This window comes from Rhinoraja longicauda, chromosome 8 (genome assembly GCF_053455715.1).
Source record: "Rhinoraja longicauda isolate Sanriku21f chromosome 8, sRhiLon1.1, whole genome shotgun sequence".
NCBI classification, from domain to species: Eukaryota; Metazoa; Chordata; class Chondrichthyes; order Rajiformes; family Arhynchobatidae; genus Rhinoraja; species Rhinoraja longicauda.
Window position 1 is genome coordinate 51,313,085 of NC_135960.1, and position 21,292 is coordinate 51,334,376.

Below are 21,292 nucleotides of genomic sequence, written 5' to 3' on the forward strand. Positions count from 1 at the left end.
TTGAGTTATCAGTGTTCTTAGGAATTTAGAAGTGGGCAATGTTAAGTTCAAAAGGGCATTTGAAGAAATATTGCGGCAGCCTTGGGGTTTGTCTGATGGCTCAGGAAGGGTCGACACCAGAACACTCAGGGCAAACTGCCATGAAGCAGGAGTCTCTTTTTGAGAAAATGATCCCATTGTCACGCTCCAGCCTTCTCATCTTCATTTTCAATCTTTTTTTTCAAGCACATAAAGAAACCAGACTATGTGACGACAGGCATTATACCAGACTGGGGAGACTACATCGAAATTAAAGATGAAGATCAGATTCAGGGTCTTCGACAAGCTTGTCAACTGGCCCGCCAAGTCCTCCTCTTTGCTGGAAGGAGTTTAAAGGTAATGTATGTTGTTCCAAAGGTTAACTGAGAAAGGACCATTTCAACAATTTTGGCCACATTATCATGCCTCATCTGCCTTCTTGGTAATAATTGTGAAAGTTAAACTTTTAATTTCATAAGCCTACGCTTATATTTTAACAGCCCATTTAATTTGCAGTTAAATTATATTTGAAAAGGTTTCAGGTTACAAACAAGACTTCATTTATAAGGGAATAGGATTTTGACAGTTCTTTGAATCAGTTCTATTACATAAAACAAGGCCATATTTTTACGGAGAACCTTTTTAAGTGTCGAAGTGAATTTTAGTGTCACTGATTTTTCTGTCCAAAATGATAGATAGATGATCTGAAATATTTACCATGCCAATAATTACTCTGGAATTAAGCAGATCTACGTGCAAATCCAAATAAAGGCATATGAAAACTTCCCAATTGACCCACACATTCATTCTCATTACTTTAGTTATATGCTGGTTATATGCTGGTTCATGTTTAAATGAATTCAAATTTTAGACAATAGGTGCAGGAGGAGGCCATTCGGCCCTACGAGCCAGCACCGCCATTCAATGTGATCATTGCTGATCATTCTCAATCAGTACCCCGTTCCTGCCTTCTCCCAATACCCCCTGACTCCGCTATCCTTAAGAGCTCTATCTAGCTCTCTCTTGAATGCATTCAGAGAATTGGCCTCCACTGCCTTCTGAGGCAGAGTATTCCACATATTCACAACTCGCTGACTGAAAAAGTTTTTCCTCATCTCAGTTCTAAATGGCCTACCCCATATTCTTAAACTGTGGCCCCTTGTTCTGGACCCCAACATTGGGAACATGTTTCCTGCCTCTAACGTGTCCAACCCCTTAATAATCTTATACGTTTCGATAAGATCTCCTCTCATCCTTTTAAATTCCAGTGTATACAAGCCTAGTCGCTCCAGTCTTTCAACATATGACAGTCCCGCCATTCCGGGAATGAACCTAGTAAACCTACGCTGCACGCCCTCAATAGCAAGAATATCCTTCCTCAAATTTGGAGACCAAAACTGCACATAATACTCCAGGTGCGGTCTCGCTAGGGCCCTATACAACTGCAGAAGGACCTCTTTGTTCCTATACTCAACTCCTCTTGTTATGAAGGCCAACATTCCATTGGCTTTCTTCACTGCCTGCTGTACCTGCATGCTTCCTATCAGTGACTGATGCACTAGGACACCCAGATCTCGTTGTACGTCCCCTTTTCCTAGCTTGACACCATTCAGATAATACTCTGCCTTCCTATTCTTACCACCAAAGTGGATAACCTCACACTTATCCACAGTAAACTGCATCTGCCATGCATCCGCCCACTCACACAACCTGTCCAAGTCACCCTGCAACCTCATAGCATCTTCCTCACAGTTCACACTACCACCCAGATTTGTATCATCTGCAAATTTGCTAATGGTACTTTTAATCTCTTCATCCAAGTCATTAATGTATATTGTAAATAGCTGCGGTCCCAGCACCGAGCCTTGCGGTACCCCACTAGTTACTGCCTGCCATTCTGAAAGGGACCCATTTATCCCCACTCTTTGCTTTCTGTCTGTCAACCAATTTTCTATCCATGTCAGTACCCTACCTCCAATACCACATGCTCTAATTTTGCCCACTAATCTCCTATGTGGAACCTTGTCAAAGGCTTTTAGAAAGTCAAGGTACACCACATCCACCGGCTCTCCCCTGTCAATTTTCCTAGTTACATCCTCAAAGAATTCCAGAAGATTAGTCCAGCATGATTTCCCCTTCGTAAATCCATGCTGACTCGGAACGATCCTGTTACTACTATTCATTTTACAAAATGAACTATGTAAAAACTCCATTCATTTGATTCTGTGGCTTCAAACTCATCGCAAAAAAATTTCAAATAGATGTAAACGAAACTCGTCACTGCAAGAGGAAATCAATTCCTCTTGTAGGAAATGTGCAGCTAAAGTTATAAATTTGCGGTCTGAATGAAAGATTCTGGTTTCACTTTAGGTATCAGTTGCCAAGTTATAAAATGAATGTGCTTTAATGTTTAGTAATACCACCTTCAATAATGTAACACACATAATAAAGAAGCTACGGGCATTAATTTTAATTGTTTCTTGCAATTGATTTGCATTTTCACATTTATATTTTAGTGTCTCATGTGGAGAAAAATAAGGTGCCACTTATTTTTATAATACCTGTCAGCCTTTGTATTTGGTATCCTCCTATAAAGACTACCTGTGCAACAAATCAATATTCTATAGTATAGACTATTGTAACATATAAAGAAGTAGTTTCAAATGTTTCAGTATATCTTCCCAGTCTTATTAATCAGTAAAAAGAGTGATATTTGTATAATCCTAACTAGTATGAAATATGTTAAAAGCAGATTTCTTTTAGTGCATTTTGTTTATATTTTAGGCTGGCCTGACAACTGAGCAGTTGGATTACATTGTCCATAATGAAACTATCAGAAATAATGCATATCCTTCACCATTGGGTTATGGAGGTTTTCCAAAGTCTGTTTGCACCTCTGTGAACAATGTGGTGTGTCACGGCATACCTGACAGGTATTTGTTTACGACAATTTATCCATAGGAGTAACCCTGTACCAGCAATTCTGTAATATATTATTTGTGCAAATAATTTGTAAACTACTTGAATCCTTTTCAAATAAAAAATGTGACTGTTGGAAGACATTAATTTATGAAGAATTGTGATCAATGCATTCTTCAAACCATAAATTTATTGGTTCGCACTGACCTTTTCTACCAGCATGACAGTTTTAACATGTTTTTAGACCATTTTTTAAAATGAAAATTCTCCTTTTAATTAACCTTTCATATTTCAGATGTTGATGCATCTGTTATTTACACTCTGTAATATTGTTTTCCTATTTTGATTTTTATCTATTAGAATTGTCCATGTTCTCATCTTGTTATATTGAACCACCAGCTTTGAAGAAGTTGGAGAACTGTGTGAAGGAGTTGGAGGGGAATTTTTCCAACTTACTTCCCACACATTGGCTTTTTACAAAATCTGGCTTTTTAATCTCTCCTCGGGTCACGGTTTTTAATGTTGGTGTGGAGACTCCAGAACGTGATTGATGTCCAAGACATGGCTGATTGCAACCCTGGGGAAAAAAATTGGGCATAAAATTTGGTAAAATATTAAAAAAATATTCCTGACTATTAATTGTAACAACATATGAAATTTGGACAATAGCATTTTGTTTTAGGCGAGAATCTATTTTTGTAATGGAGTTTCCAATGACTCCACAGTCATCTGGGCCAATGAATTCCACGGATTTACCACCTTCTGGCTGAAGAAATTCATCCTCATCCTCATAGTTAAATCTGTTTATTTTCATGACATAGAAAAAACATATCAATAACCCGACAGAAATTATGTTCTGAGAAAATTTGAGGTGTGATTCCTGTAACGCAGATTTCTTAACCACAGATTTGTTTTAAACACTCCATCACGGAAAGGTTGATCTCCTGGCAACATTTAAATCTTCCTTATTTGTATATAATGCTAAATAAACTGGGAATGTAGGTCCAGTTATTGCATCGCCATTGCTAGAATGGAATAGAAAATGTAGTCATATGGCTAACAAACTGTTTGCTTCTTTTCAGTTTTAATTTTTTTTCAGTTTTGGGAGCATTATTTGAGTTGAATATATGTAAATGAGATGTTCAATGGACTCATCAGGGCCATGTGCAGCTTGAGTGAAGGAAGCATAATTAGAATTTTACTCAATTTTCAGTGTTTTGTCATTAAGCAACACAGAATACAATATAAACTTATTGATAGTTACTACTTTGTCAGAAATGTATTATGATAAGTGATAGGGACCCTGAATTCTCGTGATGAGCGATGTTTTATTTTAGATTTAGATTTAGAGATACAGTGCGGAAACAGGCCCTTCGGCCCACCGAGTCAGCGTCGCCCAGCGATCCCCGCACATTAACACTATCCTACACACACTAGGGACAATTTTTTTTAACATTTACCCAGTCAATTAACCTACATACTCTTTGGAGTGTGGGAGGATACCGAAGATCTCGGAGAAAACCCATGCAGATCACGGGGAGAACGTACAAACTCCGTCCAGACGGCGCCCGTAGTCAGGGTCGAACCTGAGTCTCCGGCGCTGCATTCGCTGTAAGGCAGCAACTCTACCGCTGCGCCACCGTGCCCCCTTATAAAGTATTGTTTAATTTGATATTAAACCCTTTCAACTTTTAACCATGCAATAGGATGAAAAAGCATAGACATTATTATTTTATCTTGTTTTTTTCAGTAGTCCTAATATTTTCAGTGCATTGTTGATAAAAACGTGTTTATTTTGCTTGGATTATATTTTCATGTTTGAATGGCATGCTCAGATGGCTCTCAGAGAATTGAATGTGCAGTTTTGGTCTCCAAATTTGACGAAGGATATTCTTGCTATTGAGGGAGTGCAGCGTAGGTTTACTAGGTTAATTCCCGGAATGGCGGGACTATCATATGTTGAAAGACTGGAGCGACTAGGCTTGTATACACTGGAATTTAGAAGGATGAGAGGAGATCTTATCGAAACGTATAAGATTATTAAGGGGTTGGACACGTTAGAGGCAGGAAACATGTTCCCAATGTTGGGGGAGTCCAGAACAAGGGGCCACAGTTTAAGGGGCGGCACGGTGGCGCAGCGGTAGAGTTACTGCCTTACAGCGAAATGCAGCACCAGAGACTCAGGTTCGATCCTGACTACGGGCGCCGTCTGTACGGAGTTTGTGCGTTCTCCCCGTGACCTGCGTGGGTTTTCTCCGAGATCTTCGGTTTCCTCCCACACTCCAAAGACGTACAGGTATGTAGGTTAATTGACTGGGTAAATGTAAAAATTGTCCCGAGTGTGTGTAGGATAGTGTTAATGTGCGGGGATCACTGGGCGGCGCAGACTTGGTGGGCCAAAAGGGCCTGTTTCCGCGCTGTATCTCTAAATCTAAATCTAAAAAATCTAAAGAATAAGGGGTAGGCCATTTAGAACTGAGATGAGGAAAAACTTTTTCAGTCAGAGAGTTGTGAATCTGTGGAATTCTCTGCCTCAGAAGGCAGTGGAGGCCAATTCTCTGAATGCATTCAAGAGAGAGCTAGATAGAGCTCTTAAGGATAGCGGAGTCAGGAAGTATGGGGAGAAGGCAGGAACGGCGTACTGATTGAGAATGATCAGCCATGATCACATTGAATGGCGGTGCTGGCTCGAAGGGCCGAGTGGCCTCCTCCTGCACCTATTGTCTATTGAATGCCCCCATGCATAAACGATGTAGAGCCATGCCTTACAAAAAGTATTATTTTGATGGTACCAAAAGTTGCCCCCAGTTTGGATTGTTTTAGGTAGTGTACAATTTACTATAATGCTAACACCTGTTAAATGAGCAGTTTAAAGTTGCAAATAATTGCTGGGCCATTCTAATCCACACTTATTAATCTAATTACTCTATAATGCTGATTAATAAAATGTCCCTCTTATATTTCTTTTTTCTTTCCAGTCGACCTCTTTATAATGGAGATATTATCAACATTGATGTCACAGTAAGTATTTCATCTAAGAATAATTTTAAAAATCAACATTTTGATTCCCAGCGATAACAGAATTGGGAATATGAATATGCAAATGTCATATAAATTATTTGTGGGCAAAGAAAACAGCAGCTTCCTTCCCCTTCCTTTTTTACTTATTCAACCAAATTTGTCAAAAGGTTTGTGTGTAAGTTACATGCACCATGATTAATGCAGGGTAGAAGCTATGTTATCTCACCCCTGCTATGTTATCCCCTTCATAAGGTATAATAGTTATTGATCCTCTATGCAGTAATGCTGAGCATTGCAGTGTTGGGAATTTTCTTTGAATGGATGTAAGAGATGAGCTAATATGTAAAAGCCTGGCATTTTTCCTTCACTCTACAGAGTCAGATCTTCCTCTTCCTGCTGATTTTGAGTGGGGTCTGTGATTATCATACTCTGTCATTATAGGCTTCAGTGACAGCAATGGGTTGCATATGTCATTCTCCTAGGATTGTAATACTATTGCTACCAATATCTTTCACATCTATTAAAGCCTTGATTGAGGTATCCTGCTCCAAATGTAATGCAATTAAAATTATCTGTTGGGCGGACATGGAAAAAAAATCCTGCCTTGTTTATTAAACTTCGCTCTCTTCTATATTGCATGTTTCTTTTGGCTAGGCACTTAGATGATAATATTAAATCGGTCCTGTTATCTAACTTCAGCTTAGCTTTTTTAATCTTAAACCTGTTATAAAATTATTTTGTGATTTTCTAAAATAATGTGAATGCAATGCCTGTACAAATATACGTGTGCTAATATATCCACAATGAAAATAAATGGATTCCTTTGAATAGTGGTCCATTTAATATCAAAGACACAAATATCTAACATGGAAGCACTTAATTTGAGAATGTAAATTATAAAATGATTATGAGAATATAACTTAAAAAATAAAAATATGCAAAAGGACTAACTGATTGTGTAACTTTCAACATTTCTCATTCAGTGATACCATGTAAAGCTTTTTAATATAGAACTGATGATAAATATTTAGATTTAGATCTAAGTATATAGGTCTATGAATTGGTGAGAAAAAAGAAAAGAAAGGTAAGGAACAATGTACTTTGCTCTTCTCTCCCATGCGTAACCTACCATTTCAATCTTTGAAGGTGTCTCTTGAACATTATTACTGGAATTGTAATCAATTTTAGTACCTTAAAAACAATTGAACAGAAAGCATTAATGGGAATTTATTTTTACTCTATTTTAATCTTTGGTTGAATAGGTATATTATAATGGATACCATGGCGACACTTCTGAAACATTTCTGGTTGGAAATGTGGATAAATCTGGGCAAAAGCTCGTGGAGGTTGCTAAAAGGTGCAGAAATGAAGCAATTGCTGTTTGTAGGCCAGGAGCACCACTGAATGTAATTGGAAACACAATCAGGTAAGTCCTGTACTGACAGGCAAAGGGGAAATCTAATGGGTCTGAGGTCATTGGTGGTGTGGAATAAAGTTGATAGTGTGTTTTATGACATTGCTCATTATTTCTATCTGCTAGAAGTATTTGAACTGAGTAATGTTATTCTCTGAGGAATTGATATTATCTAGGGTGAATAAGAAAAGTATGTCTAAAAAGAGTAGATATCTTATACTGTGGTTATTTTCACTATTTGCTTATATGGACTTCTTTGCTTTATACCAAATCATGTTTGAAAAAGTAACTGCTGATTAATAAAGTAAAATAAAGCCTACAAAATATATAACATTCGCATATTAAAGGGGAGGCAACATTCTTAATAAAGAACAGCAAAGATCATGATTTAAAAACTGTTAAGATTGGAAATGATTTCAAGCAGACTTAGAGTCATAGAGTTGTACAGCATAGAAACAGTACATTTGGGCCACTGTACCTTTGCCAACCTATTCTTATTCAAACCTATCGATACTTATCCCACTTGGCTGCATTAATTCTATATTCTTCCATGCCTTGGTCATTCAAGTACCTGTCCTGATGCCTTTTAAAAGTTGTTATTGTTCCTGTCTTCACCACCTCCTCTGGTGGCTCACTCCAGATACCAACTACTCATTGTGTGAAATATTTACTCCTAAGATCCCCTTTAAACTTTCTTTGTTTTATCTTACACCTATGCCCTTGGGTTTTAAACACCCCTACCATGAGATACAGACTCTGATTATCTAATCTATCTATGACCATCTAAATGTTATATAATCTCTGTTATTTATGTAGTTGGCCAACATTTCTCCAATCTTGAAACACCAGAAAATTCACAGAAGCCATGGTTTCTTTTTGTAATCAATTAGTAATCAATATTACTAATTGATTTTCATTTATTCGGACACCAGTATGATTGGGAATTTTATGCTGTTGCAAATGAATGTCTTATGTAGGCTTTAGGAGCATACATTGAAACTACATTATTACAGTTATTAACATTTAATCTGCCACCAAAGCAGTTGGATAATATTGGTCTTGGGAGGAAATAAATTTAGTCTAAATAAAACTATTCTTGGATGAAATAGAAATGAATTGCAAATGTCATTTAATTTTCCAGACTGCACGAGTTAAAAGATAAAGCTACTTGGTGTCTTAGAACTCCCAGGGTTTAATGCATCTGCTGGTGGTGTTCGTACATTATATCTAACAAAATTTGCTCAGTAATAAAGGGAAAAAAACGTTCAGAATTCTTATTCAAGCATTCTGTCGAGCTCTGCATTCATGACTGTGTCTAAAGGGCATGTCAGTCTTTTGATTCACTTTGAGAGGTAATTATCCTTTTCCTGTCACGGAACAACAAATGATAGCTAACTGAGGCACATTTGCAGTAGTTGCATTCATCAATTGCTTAAAAAAAATTGAATTTAATTGTGTAACACAGCTGCACGTCAGCTTTTATCACATCTCTGTTGTACTGTGCCTGGTTCTCCTTCCCTCTGTATATCTATTTTCTTGTTCCATCTTGTTTTTCTCTCTTCATCACCACCCCCTCCCCTCTCTCTTTCCTCCTATCTTTATTCCCCCCTCGCTCTACTTTCTTGTTAAAGTAATTTTCCTTTGTGAGTCTCATTCTTGATCAAGTAAGGGTACATGAATGGACTAAATTATCACAATTACTCATATAATTGAACCTCCTTTGTACCAAGTGCAACTCCAGTAGCCTTTTTTTCCATCGTGAAACTGCTTTCATTATATGGTTTTTCATATTCTCTGACACCAAGCACACACAGAACCAGGCGTGCAGATGAAATGCAGGGGGGGAACATTGCAGATCAGCAAGGTCACAGTAGGAGTAATTAACTGTGCTATGGAAAGAGCATCCAGCCTTTTCTGCAGTGTAGATGTACAATCCACAGTTTTCAGTCACAAAGAACTTACTAACAAATGGAGCTCCCGCCCACTGCTTTAAAAAAAAAAAGATTTGTATCAACACTACAATTTTCCATCATTAGGACTAATAATGGATAGCTCAGTATGCATAAAGGAGAACAAAAAAAAATCTCATATTCAAGTGGCTGCTGGATACCTTCCCTTTTTATCTACAAGTTAACTCTTTACCATAAAGCAGCATATACCACATTCAGATACCTCAACCTGCTGTTGGTTCCTATTCTGTTTCAAGGTGCCTCCTTTGAAAGAGTGTTAATTTTCTATTGGGAAAAAATGCATTTGATTCTACAATTGAAATATGCAGTGGTATTTTTTTGTAAATCTTTGTTTTAACTTACACGGGTTGTTTGTGGTTTTGCCCTTCTGCAATAATGCATGGTACTGATTTATTCAATAAGGAAAAAAAAGAACAAAAATTAAAACTGCTGGGTATTGACTTTCAACCAATTATTATAGTTTTCTAGAATTATTTATTTATTCGTGTCATCACACAGCTGTTTGCCAATTGCGATCAAATTTTAGTGCCACGTTGTTGGCCTCTGCAAGATCCTTTACAGTGCATGTGTCATGCAGTATGTCACAGCTCAGGAGATGTTCCATAGCCTGGAGGCCCTGACCGCACTCGCAGTCTGCTGCATCTTCAGTATATCCCCACTTCAGCATGTTCGATTTGCACCTGTCCGTAGTATGTTGAGACTGCGCCAGGTTATCCACGGTTGGTCGGAACCTGGTGGGAGTTTCTCAGAGGGATCGATTGCCATGTGAGTATCTTCCGGAGATTTCTCTAGTCTCTCTTCCCAGAGCTTGAGCCTTCTGGACGATGCACTGCAGTACAGGGGATGGACAGAAGAGTGGAAACTTCTGCGTGATTTCAAACGCTGAGGTAGCAAAGGGTGGTCATGTAGGGGGGGTGTCTTTCATCCTCTGATTGTCTGAGACGTTCTTTTTGACTGGCTACAGCTCTTCTGATTCTAGGAGGTGCAATGCCAGAGAGGAGGTAGATGTTGTCAGTCTTGGTAGGTTTCAGGCATCCACTGATGCAGTGTCAGCTTGTGTTTAGCACAAGATCAATCTTCCTTTCGTGAGCTGAGCATTCCCATACTGTGCAGGCATACTCGGCAGTGGAGAAGCAGAGAGCCAGAGCTGTTGATCGAATGGTTCTAGAATTTGCTCCCCATTTTGAGGTACTCAGCTGCTAAGAAGAGCATTTCTGGAACTGACTTTTTCTTTAAGCTTGGTGATATGTGCTTTATAGGTCAGAGGTCGATCAAAAGTTACACCGAGATAGACTGGACTGTCACAGTGCTGCAATCTGACTCCATTCCATATGATCTTCAACCTTCGATTTGCATACTTGTTCTTCAAGTGCAAGGCGCAGACTTGAGTTTTAGATGGATTGGCTCTCAGGTGATTCTCTTTGTAGTATGAGGACAGGTTGACTAAAGCCTCACACAGAGTAGCTTCTGCCTCAAGGAAGTCAGCACTTTGGGTTGTAATGCACAGGTCATCTGCATAAATGAAACTCCTGGTGGTGGGATGGATAGGCTCGTCATTAACATAGATAATGAACAAGGTGGGTGCCAGGATACTTCCTTGAGGGCTTACTAGATGATTTTGTCCTTGTTAATACTTTTGGAAAAGGTTACAGAATTATTATTGCAATTTTTTAAAATTAATATGATAAAGGGGAGAAAAATAAGTGAGCTCCTTTTTAAACATATTTTACTCTATTACATATAAACTTTAATGCTATTATATATAGAGATGTACTGTCATATTTTTATAAAGCCTTTGGCAATTAAGGTCACATTCATATCAGTGTATCAGATAGGTATTTGTATTTCTATTTGTGTCTTTTTTATTGGGTATTGGAAAATAATATAATAATCCAAAATTTTCCCAAAGTTGTTTGGTACCCACCCTGTTACCACTCTCCTAGCCATTTATATATGTTCTTACCTTGAAGCGGCGGCTCAGTGGCGCAGCAGTGGAGTTGCTGCCTTACAGTGCCAGAGACCGTATTGTTGAAGCATAGTTGGGATGATAATAGTGATCTGCAGTGCGCAAGTGCAGGACTTTAATTTTACTGTTACTCATGCAAAATTCCTGTACTGACATTTTTACAAAACTTTCAAGCCATTTTTTTTATTTAACTAGATTCTCCATTATTGTAAACTTTGGCATTTTCCAAAACACTGCACTTCTTTGTGGTACTGAGTCCTTGTCAGATGTAACCAAACAAATCTAACCATCAATTGCCATCTCAGCACCTCTTCACTGAAAATGTGTAAACTTTAATGTTTACTTTATGAAGGAGATTAAATATTTTAATAGTCATAGCTAGGCATTTGTTGGACTAAGGCAATGGGGCAGAACTCAGGGGAGTGAGAAAGAGCAGATTCTCTGGAGTGGGAACGAGCAGGTTCTCTTGAAGTCAACGTGCAGCTGTTGCTGTAGAAAGAAAAAAATATCAGCTAATAAATCGAGTGAGAAGACAAAATGGAGCATGGCAAAGCAGGGGATTAAAACAACATTTTTTGAAATTCTGGAGGGTGAGAGTTGTCATTCTGTTTTGGTGGTGCTATTTTCAAGTGATACAAGTGATCTTTCTTGTTGTGAGTTACCTAACACCAACATTCAGTCTTTCAGCTGTTGAAAATTTGAACATCCAATTCGTTGAAATGTTGTGTTCTTTCTCATGCTTCTGAGCTCTTCCCTTTACTCCTTTGCTGCCTCATCCACATGCTGTTTGGAAACATTATAGAAAACTCACTCTCTTTCTACTAACTCAGTATCCTGTTGGTGCAAGCTTCAGTTTCTTAAGCCTTTACTCCAATTTCCAAACAGATTACTCACACTTTAATGAGGCTTCTAATGACTGTGCTAATGATCTGGTGTGAATTGTTGTACTGTCTATCAAGAGAGTGCAGTTCATCTCACATTGATGGAAATGCAGTGAGATGCAACTAATCACATGCATGCAGCCATAGAGCTGTGTATAGCACAGAAACATGCAATTTAGAGTAAGTGTATTATTTACTGTTAAGGGAAAGTTGCACATTCCTTCTATGGTGACAAAATCTGATCTATCATATAACATTTCGTGGTCATTTTAGTTCTAGATTTTCCAATTTGGGACTAACCCTATTTTATGCTTTATAAGAAAATAACTGCAGATGCTGGTACAAATCAAAGGTATTTATTCACAAAATGCTGAAGTAACTCAGCAGGTCAGGCAGCATCTCGGGAGAGAAGGAATGGGTGACGTTTCGGGTCGAGACCCTTCTTCAGACTGATGTCAGGGGGGCGGGACAAAGGAAGGATATAGGTGGAGACAGGAAGATAGAGGGAGATCTGGGAAGGAGGAGGGGAAGAGAGGGACAGAGGAACTATCTAAAGTTGGATTTTATGCTTTTATCATTTGCTGATTTGTTTACAGTGGATAACAGAATCGTTTGTGCATTTCAGGATGGACATATTCAAATGAGAATGATCACACACATCTTATTTCTCACAATCTCTAATGTACTCAGACATCTTGATCATAATAAAATAAACATCCGAGGTTGCTATGGATTTGAAATGCCTAGCAGAAAGATTCTAAGCATTTGACAGAAATTTCATTAACTGTCAATTTTGATGATGATTAATAGTAATACCATTACTTTGAGCCCCATATTGCAGGGCACCTGTTTACCCCACTCTTCTTACACTTCCCACACAGAACACATTTCCTGCTTGGAATTCTGCCATATTTTTTAATGCTGAAAAATGCTCAGTTTATTTCTCTGATAATATGATACACAGATTTCCTTATCTCTTTGTCAAAGGTTTCCTAAAATTGGAGAATTCAATGTTCATACCATTGGGTTGTAAACTACCCAAGCGGAATATGAGGTGCTGTTCCTCCAGTTTGTGTTGGCCACACTCTGGCAATGGAGGAGGTCTAGGACAGATAGGTCAGTTTGGGAATGGGAAGGAGAGTTAAAATGGTTAGCAGCAGGAGATCTGGTAGGTCCTGACGGACTGAGTGCAAGTGTTTGGTGAAATGGTCGCTGAGTCTACACTTGATTTTGCCAATGAGAAGGAGGCCACATCAGGAACACTGGATGCAGTAGATGCGGTTAAAGAAGGTGCACGTGAACCTGGAAGGACTGCAGGCATCCCTGGATGGAGGCAAGGGGGGAGGTAAAGGGACAGATGTTACATCTCCGGCGGTTGCAGGGGAAGGTAGCAACTATAAGCTATATTTAGAGAAAGTAACCAGTCCACTACAGATGAAGTATTTGTTATGTTGTTTACTTACTACCTAGCCAAACCAATTCTAGAGGTTTCTTTCATCCAGTTAGATTCATTGCAGTGGTATGAATTTGTGTCATAGGGTCATAGAGTGATACAGCGTGGAACAGGCCCTTCGGCCCAACATGCCCACAACCGGCCAACAATATCCCAGCTACACTAGTCCCACTTGCCTGCGCTTGGTCCATATCCCTCCAAACCTATCCTATCTATGTACCTGTCTAACTGTCTCTTAAACGATGGGATAGTCCCTGCCTCTACTACCTCTTCTGGCAGTTTGTTCCATACACTCACCACCCTTTGTGTGAAAAAATTACCCCTCGGATTCCTAATAAATCTTTTCCCCTTCACCTTGAACCTATGTTCTCTGGTCCTCGATTCCCCTACTCTGGGCAAGAGACTCTGTGCATCTACCCGATCTATTCCTCTCATGATTTTGTACAACTTTATAAGATACCCCCCTCATCCTCCTGTGCTCCATGGAATAGAGACCCAGCCTACTTAACCTCTCCCCTATCGCTCACACTCTCTAGTCCTGGCAACATCCTCGTAAATCTTTTCTGAACCCTTTCAAGCTTGACAAAACCTTTCCTATAACATGGTGCCCAGAACAGAACACAGTATTCTAAGTGCGGTCTCACCAATGTCTTATACAACTGCAAAATGACCACCCAACTTCTGTACTCAATACTCTGACTGATGAAGACCAAAATGCCAAAAGCTTTTTTGACCACCTTATCTCCTGTGACGATACCTTCAAGGAACTATGCACCTGTACTCCTCAATCCCTCTGCTGTACAACACTACCCAGAGGCCTACCATTTACTGTATAGGTCCTGCCCTTGTTCGACGTCCCAAAATGCAACACCTCACACTTCTCTGTATTAAATTCCATCAACCATTCCTCCGTCCACCAGGCCAATCGATCCAGATCCTGCTGCAATCTTTCACAATCATCTTCACTATCTGCAAAACATTGATGTAGATGACAAACAGTAACGGGCCCAGCACTGAACCCTGAGGCACACCACTAGTCACAGGCCTCCAGTCTGAGAAGCAATCTTCCACCATCACACTCTGCTTCCTTCCATGGAGCAATTTGCTGTCCATTCAGCGATCTCTCCTTGGATCCCAAGCGATCTAACCTTCCAGAGAAGCCTACCATGTGGAACCTTGTTGAATGCCTTACTGAAAGCCATGTACACAACATCTACAGCCTTCACCTCATCGACCTTTTTGGTCACGTTTTCAAAAAAATCAATCAGATTTGTGAGACACGACCTCCCACGTGAAAACCATGCTGACTATCCCTTATCAGACCTTGCCCATCCAAATGCCTGCATAACCAATCCCTGTGGAATTGACTTCTACATGTATCTTAACTATTGTTTTTTTCTTTTCTTCTTGGCAGTTAATTTTTGTCATGTACAGGATCCCCACATATAGAGCATGTTGCCAATGTTGTTGGTGTAACAAAGCTCAAATATTTCCCACTATTGACACTCATAAGGTTGGGAGAGCAGGAGCAAGGACGACCGTTGGCTGAAAGCAAGTAAGTGTTAATTGAAGGTAAAAAGTCAGTTTAAAAAGAGCGCCAAAGGGACGCTAGCAGGGAATCAGTCAAGCGCAAACCTCCAAGCTCGTCAGGAAGGCAGGATAGAAGTGAGTACGTGGATTGGCTGATCAATTAAATTAGAAGTTTGGTAAATTGGCCAATTATGCAATTTAGTGACTGATATAAACAAGGGGTGCGGCCCTGTTGAGGGAAGTGCCCTGTGAGAAAAGTGCGAGTCTTTGACTGCGAGTCTTAGTGCCCTGTGAGAAAAGTGCGAGTCTTTGGCTGCGAGTCTTAGTGCCCTGTGAGAAAAGTGCGAGTCTTTGGCTGCGAGTCTTCGGCGAGGACGCTGAGGTGAGGAGGTTACACTTGTTTTTGAGCCTGATTTGTTTTTAGACAATAAAGTAATGGCCGATAAGTTGGTGCAGTGTGTTTCCTGCAGGATGTGGGAAGGTAGGGACACCGCTGGAGCTTCTGGGAGCTACACCTGCAAGAACTGTGTCCAGGTGCAGCTCCTGAATGGATGTGTGGTGGAGTTGGAAAAGCAGCTGGATGACCTCAGGGCCATCCGGGAATGCGAAAGTTTCCTGGACAGGACCTACTGTGAGGCTGTCACGCCAAGGGTCCAGGTCGAGCGAAGTGTGAGTCCATTTCAAGATTCAAGATATCTTTATTTGTCATCATTTTGGACGAAATTTAGTCACCCACAGTCCAATAATAAAAGCAATAAAACAAACAAATTACACAACCCCACCCAACGCATAAAAAAAGAAACATCCATCACAGTGAGTCTCCTCCAGTCCCCTCCTCACTGTGATGGAAGGCCAGAATGTCTTTTCCCTTCCCCTGCTGTCTTCTCCCGCGGTCAGGCTGGTGTCGTTGCCACGTTCCAGGCCGCGCCGGCCGGTGGAAGGTCCGCAGCGGGCCGACCCCAGCCCCGCGATCCGGGGCGGGCGAACACGCTGCCGCTGTTGCTGCACGTCTGGGCGGTCGTGGCTCCCGACATTGAAGCCCCCCTCCTTTCTTCATATTCCTCTACAAGCCCTATCTGATTCCGTTTCTTAAACCTTGCATGGTTTCATTTTTCTTTTGGACCAAATTAGCATCCTCTTTCAATTCGATATTCGCTTACTTTGCCGTCCTTTTCCCTCCTCCTTACCGGAATGTGCTGGTTCTGAACTGATGAATTGGCCTTTAAATGACTCTTCATGTCAGATGTGGACTTACCCAATAATATTTGCTCCCAAAGTACTCTCCCGAGCTCCTGTCAAATACATTGCACTTTGCCTTGCTCCAATTTAGTACCTTGCCACAAGGTCCAGCCTAGGTCCAGCCTTCTCCCTATTCAAAGCATTCTTAAAGCTTATGAAGTTGTGATCGCTATCCTCAAAATGCTCTCCCACTGTAACACCAGTCACATCGGCAGGTTCATTTCCCAACACAAGGTCCAGTATGTTCACTTCTTAGGTTGGACTATCCACATACTGTTTCAAGAAACCCTCTTGGATGCACCTCACAAATTCTACCCGTCTAAACCTTAGGCACTGAGTAAATCTCAGTCAATATTGGGGTGGTTAAACGCATCCACTAAGACAACCCTGTTGCTTTGGTATCTTTCATTAATCTGTCAACGTATCTATTCCTCTATCTCCTGCTTGCTTTTGGGGGGGATCTATAGTACAATCCCATTAGAGTGTTTGCACCTTTCTTATTTCCAAGCTCTACCCATATCGCTTCAGTGGACGAACCCTCCAGTATGTCCTCTCTGAGTGCTGCCGTGATTAGTAGCTCAACTCCTCTGCCTCTTTTGCCTCCCTCTTGTTAAAATCTGAAACATCAAAACCCCAGAACATTGAGCTGCCTATTGTGTCCCTCGCAACCATGTTTCTGCAATGGCCACAACATCAGAGTCCCAAGTACCAATCCAGGTTTTAAGTTCATCTGCTTTCTCGACAATACTTTTTGAATTGAAATAAAAACACTTCAGCCCAACAGTGTCACTTTATTCCTTCACCTCTCCCAGCCTGTCCTATTGAGACCTACTGGTCCTAATCCCTACCTTCCTATCACTCCTTCCAATTTCTGGCCTACTACTCTTGTTCCCACCCCCCGTGCCTGCCAAGTTTAAACCCTCCCGAGTAGTAAACCTCCCTTCAAAAATATTAGTCACCCTCCAGTTTAGATGCAACATGTTCTTCTTGCATGTCACCTGCTCTAGAAGAGATCCCAATGGTCAAAAAATCTGAATCCCTGCTCCTTGCACCAACTCCTGAGCCACACATTTGTCTGTCCTATCTCTCTTATCTACCCTCACTAACATATGGCACCGGGAGTAATCCAGAGATGACTACCTTCAGGGTCCTGCTTTTTAACCTTTTGCCTGATTCCTTACTGTATATTCACTTCACAGCAACTCATCCTTTTTCCTACCTATGCTATTTGTGCTAATGTGCACAACAACTTCCTGCTGCTCACCATCCCCCTTGAGAATGTTCTGCAGCTGCTCGGAAACAGCCTGGACCTTGGCACTAACGAGGCAATGCAACATCCTGGAGTCTTGTTTGCTGCTAAAGAATCTCCTGTCAGTCCCCCTAACTAAAGAGTCTCCTATCGCTGTTGCTCGGCCTGACCGCCTTCGGAGCCAGGCTCAATACCACAGACGTGACTGTTGCTACCCTTCCCTGACTGGACTCCCCCCCCCCCCCCCCATCCCCCAATAGAATCCAAAGGGGCATATCTATTGTCGAGTGGAATGGCCAAAGAGGACTCCAGTATTCTGTGCTTTCCTAGTGCTCACCCATCTATTTTCTGCCCCTACCCTAGGCATAACCACCTCGCTATATGGCCTCCTCGGTCTCCCGGATGATCTTGAGATCGTCCAGCTGTTGCTCCAGTTCCCTAATGCTGTATGTATGGAGATGCATCCAGACACACCTAGCACAGGTGTCCTTAAAAGTGTCCTCAGGGACACTAGTAGTCTCCCTGACTTTCAAAGACTAGAAGGCATAGCTTTAATGAGGAAGGGGGAAAGTTTAAAGGAGATTTTTCTATGTGCAATGGCTGTTGTTTACACATAGAATGGTGGGTGCCTGCAACATGCTGCTTAGAATGATTGAAACTGATCCAATAGTGACATATAAGAAACTTGTAGATATGCTCATGTATATGCAGGAAATGAAGGAATATGGATCATGTGCAGGCAGAGGAGATTAGTTTAACCTGCCATCATGTGTGGCATGGACATTTTAGGTCAAGGGCCTATTCCTGCTCTATACTGTTCCAACCATCAAGATAGATCTTCCATTTGCCTTATTGCATAGTTTTTGTACCTTTCCATGGGTGCATGTGGATACTTGAAGGTCAAGATAGATAAATTTTGTTGCTCTTCAGTAGAGTTCATCTCATGTATGTTCAGTTTATTATATTTCATTGAAGAAATTATAGACCTGCAGCCAGGAAGAGATTGTGGATTTCAGGAAAACGTTTAACCCAACCTGTATAACAGACTAGTGGACTTGACTTGCCAATGCATTAGATGCAAATAGTTTGACAAATGGTTGATCAGTAAATAATGAATAATAATGAATTAGTATTTTCTGATTGGGAGATTTTTTTTATTAGTGCCCCTGCTGCTTTTAATCATCAAAAAAGGATTACAGCCAAACGAGCACAGAAGAAAGTAACTTGGGACCAGTAGCAGATTATGAATACAAATGTCAACAATCTCAAAAGTATCTTGATAAGCTCAGTGAGGGAAGAGAAATGAGACAGAATTAAAATCAATGAAATGTACCTCAGATTTGAAAACGTTTCTTGTGTATTAGCTGTTAATTGGGAATGTAATTGGTATATTGGAGCAGGAGAGAGGAGATCTTGGGGATTTAGCAGACAAATCTGTAAAACCATTTGGAAATATTCTTATAATGCAAGCAGGAAATTAGGATGAAAGTACCTGTGACATTCATTTTAAAACTATATTTGGCGTTGTGTTCACATCTGTACTCCTGCTTACCAGAATATTCAGTAATCACTTGGAAACAGAAAAGGGAAGATTAAGATATAAACTTTACACAGAATTTAAACAGAGGATATAATTTAAAATTATGAAAAATCTGTTAACAGAAAAACAGCGAAGTGTTTTTTTTGAACAAAAATTGTTCTTAATAATTGGGTAATGTATTCCTGGTTTGGATGTTGAAACGACGACCCTAAAGGGTTCAAGAAAAATCTGGTTAGGGTATTGTTACCAAATGTATTTAAGATGATTATAAATGCACTGATGGAATACAGTAAATAGGTGGGCTAGAGAAACAGCAGCTACTCTTGCCTGACACTGATGCTACCAGCTACAAACCAGCCTTTTATGCCTGACTTTAAAAGCTGAACATGCTGCGTTAATGCTCGGATGGGAGATTTCCAGGAAATAACAGGTGCTCTGAGATTTATATAAAATAGTACTCATTCATTGTGTCAAAATATTTCTTGCTCCAAAATATCTACTTTGTAGCAATTCACTGTAAAAACCCATCTATTTTTCTTCGCCCTATCCATTTAATCTGGTCACTGCAAATGCTGTTGATTCTGTCTAAAACTAAACACACATTTGTACTGCTAGAGGTTCTCAAAATAATTTATATTATTATGCTAAAGGCATCCTTCACATCAATTACCAAGCTTTTAAACATTCAGGGATTTTTACAGAGTTCCACCCATCACCCGCACAGTACTATTTTCAATCATTCCTGTTTTCTTTTCACAACCTATTTCCTCAATCTCAGTTAACTAATTAGCAATTGTTTCTCTGAATCCTAGTCGCTTTGATGTGTCTCACACGCAGAACATTACTAACTGCCTCATGGAGTTCTTAGTAAATTATAATTCACTTTAAATATTCAACAAATTTCCTGAAGATTTATTTACTTCCCCTTTCTATAACTAAGATGACCACTAATAACTTCTAGTCTCTTTAAACAAGCATTGCAACATCTTATAAATGCTATCGGACGCTTTGAATTCTTAGTAATTTTCTGGAAAAAATTGTAATTTCTAGATCCAAAGGTACTGAGATCATGCTTGCAATATTCAAGTCGACCAAGGAAGTCCTTAATTTGGCATATCAATACTCTTCCAGATTAGAGAATGATCAGCCATGATCACATTGAATGGCGGTGCTGGCTCGAAGGGCCGAATGGCCTCCTGCACCTATTGTCTATTAATTGGATGTATGCTTGCATTATTTTCCTGTATATATAGATTTAAGATAACAAGGAAAGAAATGCATTTGAAAGTTTGCTGCTTTATTATTACATTTTGTGATGAAATCTGTACTTTCTTCTCATCATGTTGCAAACATATTGTTTGTCGATTTGCTGAGAGACTAATCAATTATCATTGAAAAGAGCAAGGAAAGAACCATTCATTTCTGTATCACTTAGGTTCCAATCAGCTGTGCACAGTCAGCAACAGTTAAGATGAATGACTAAAATAACAGTAACTACACAATGCTTTCTGCAAACAATTGGGAGCTCATCAAATAATATCAATGAAATCAAACCACTTACAAGTGAACCAAAACCCGAAGAATCCTTTATTCATTCGAATTGCCCAAAAAGAAGAATTTATATTAGGTTATGTTTTAAAAAAAAATTGTATATTAAATCAAGGACTATGGATGTGGGACGGGAATGCGGCACAGAGGTTAAATAAATTCTATGTTCTTATTGAATGGCAGAGGGAATAAGAGCTGAATGGACTCTCAGTCTACCAAAACGTCACCTATTCCTTTTCTCCAGAGGTGCTGCCTGAGTTACTCCAACATTTTTCTTGTTCTAATATTCTTTTGCATAAACATTTGGTTTTCAAGTTAATACCCAAAAAGGTTTTATTTTGAGATTTAATAAAAAGCATTGTAGTTTAAAAAATGGGTGAATTGTGTGTGAAGTTGGTGGATGGAAATAGGAAGCAGAGACGGATGAAAATGGCTGCTGGAGCGGAAGCTGGGTTTGGGAAAGGGGACACAAATGGGAGGACTGGTGAGGATCAGAAGGAGGGTAGGGGGAAACACACCAAAGGAAAATTCAATGTTCGTACCA

General features: G+C 39.9%; 1 protein-coding gene across 4 annotated transcripts in view; it reads left to right on the forward strand.

Moving 5' to 3' along the window:
• The window catches only part of metap1d (methionyl aminopeptidase type 1D (mitochondrial)), a 129,030-nt gene that overhangs the window by 47,605 nt on the left and 60,133 nt on the right, over nucleotides 1-21,292 (forward strand). For all 4 annotated transcript variants that reach the window (XM_078403947.1, XM_078403951.1, XM_078403949.1 and 1 more), the window contains exons 3-6: nucleotides 226-375; nucleotides 2,803-2,951; nucleotides 5,916-5,958; nucleotides 7,221-7,384. In XM_078403947.1, the coding sequence (XP_078260073.1) occupies nucleotides 226-375; nucleotides 2,803-2,951; nucleotides 5,916-5,958; nucleotides 7,221-7,384 (506 nt within the window). The remainder of the gene's footprint in view (nucleotides 1-225; nucleotides 376-2,802; nucleotides 2,952-5,915; nucleotides 5,959-7,220; nucleotides 7,385-21,292) is intronic.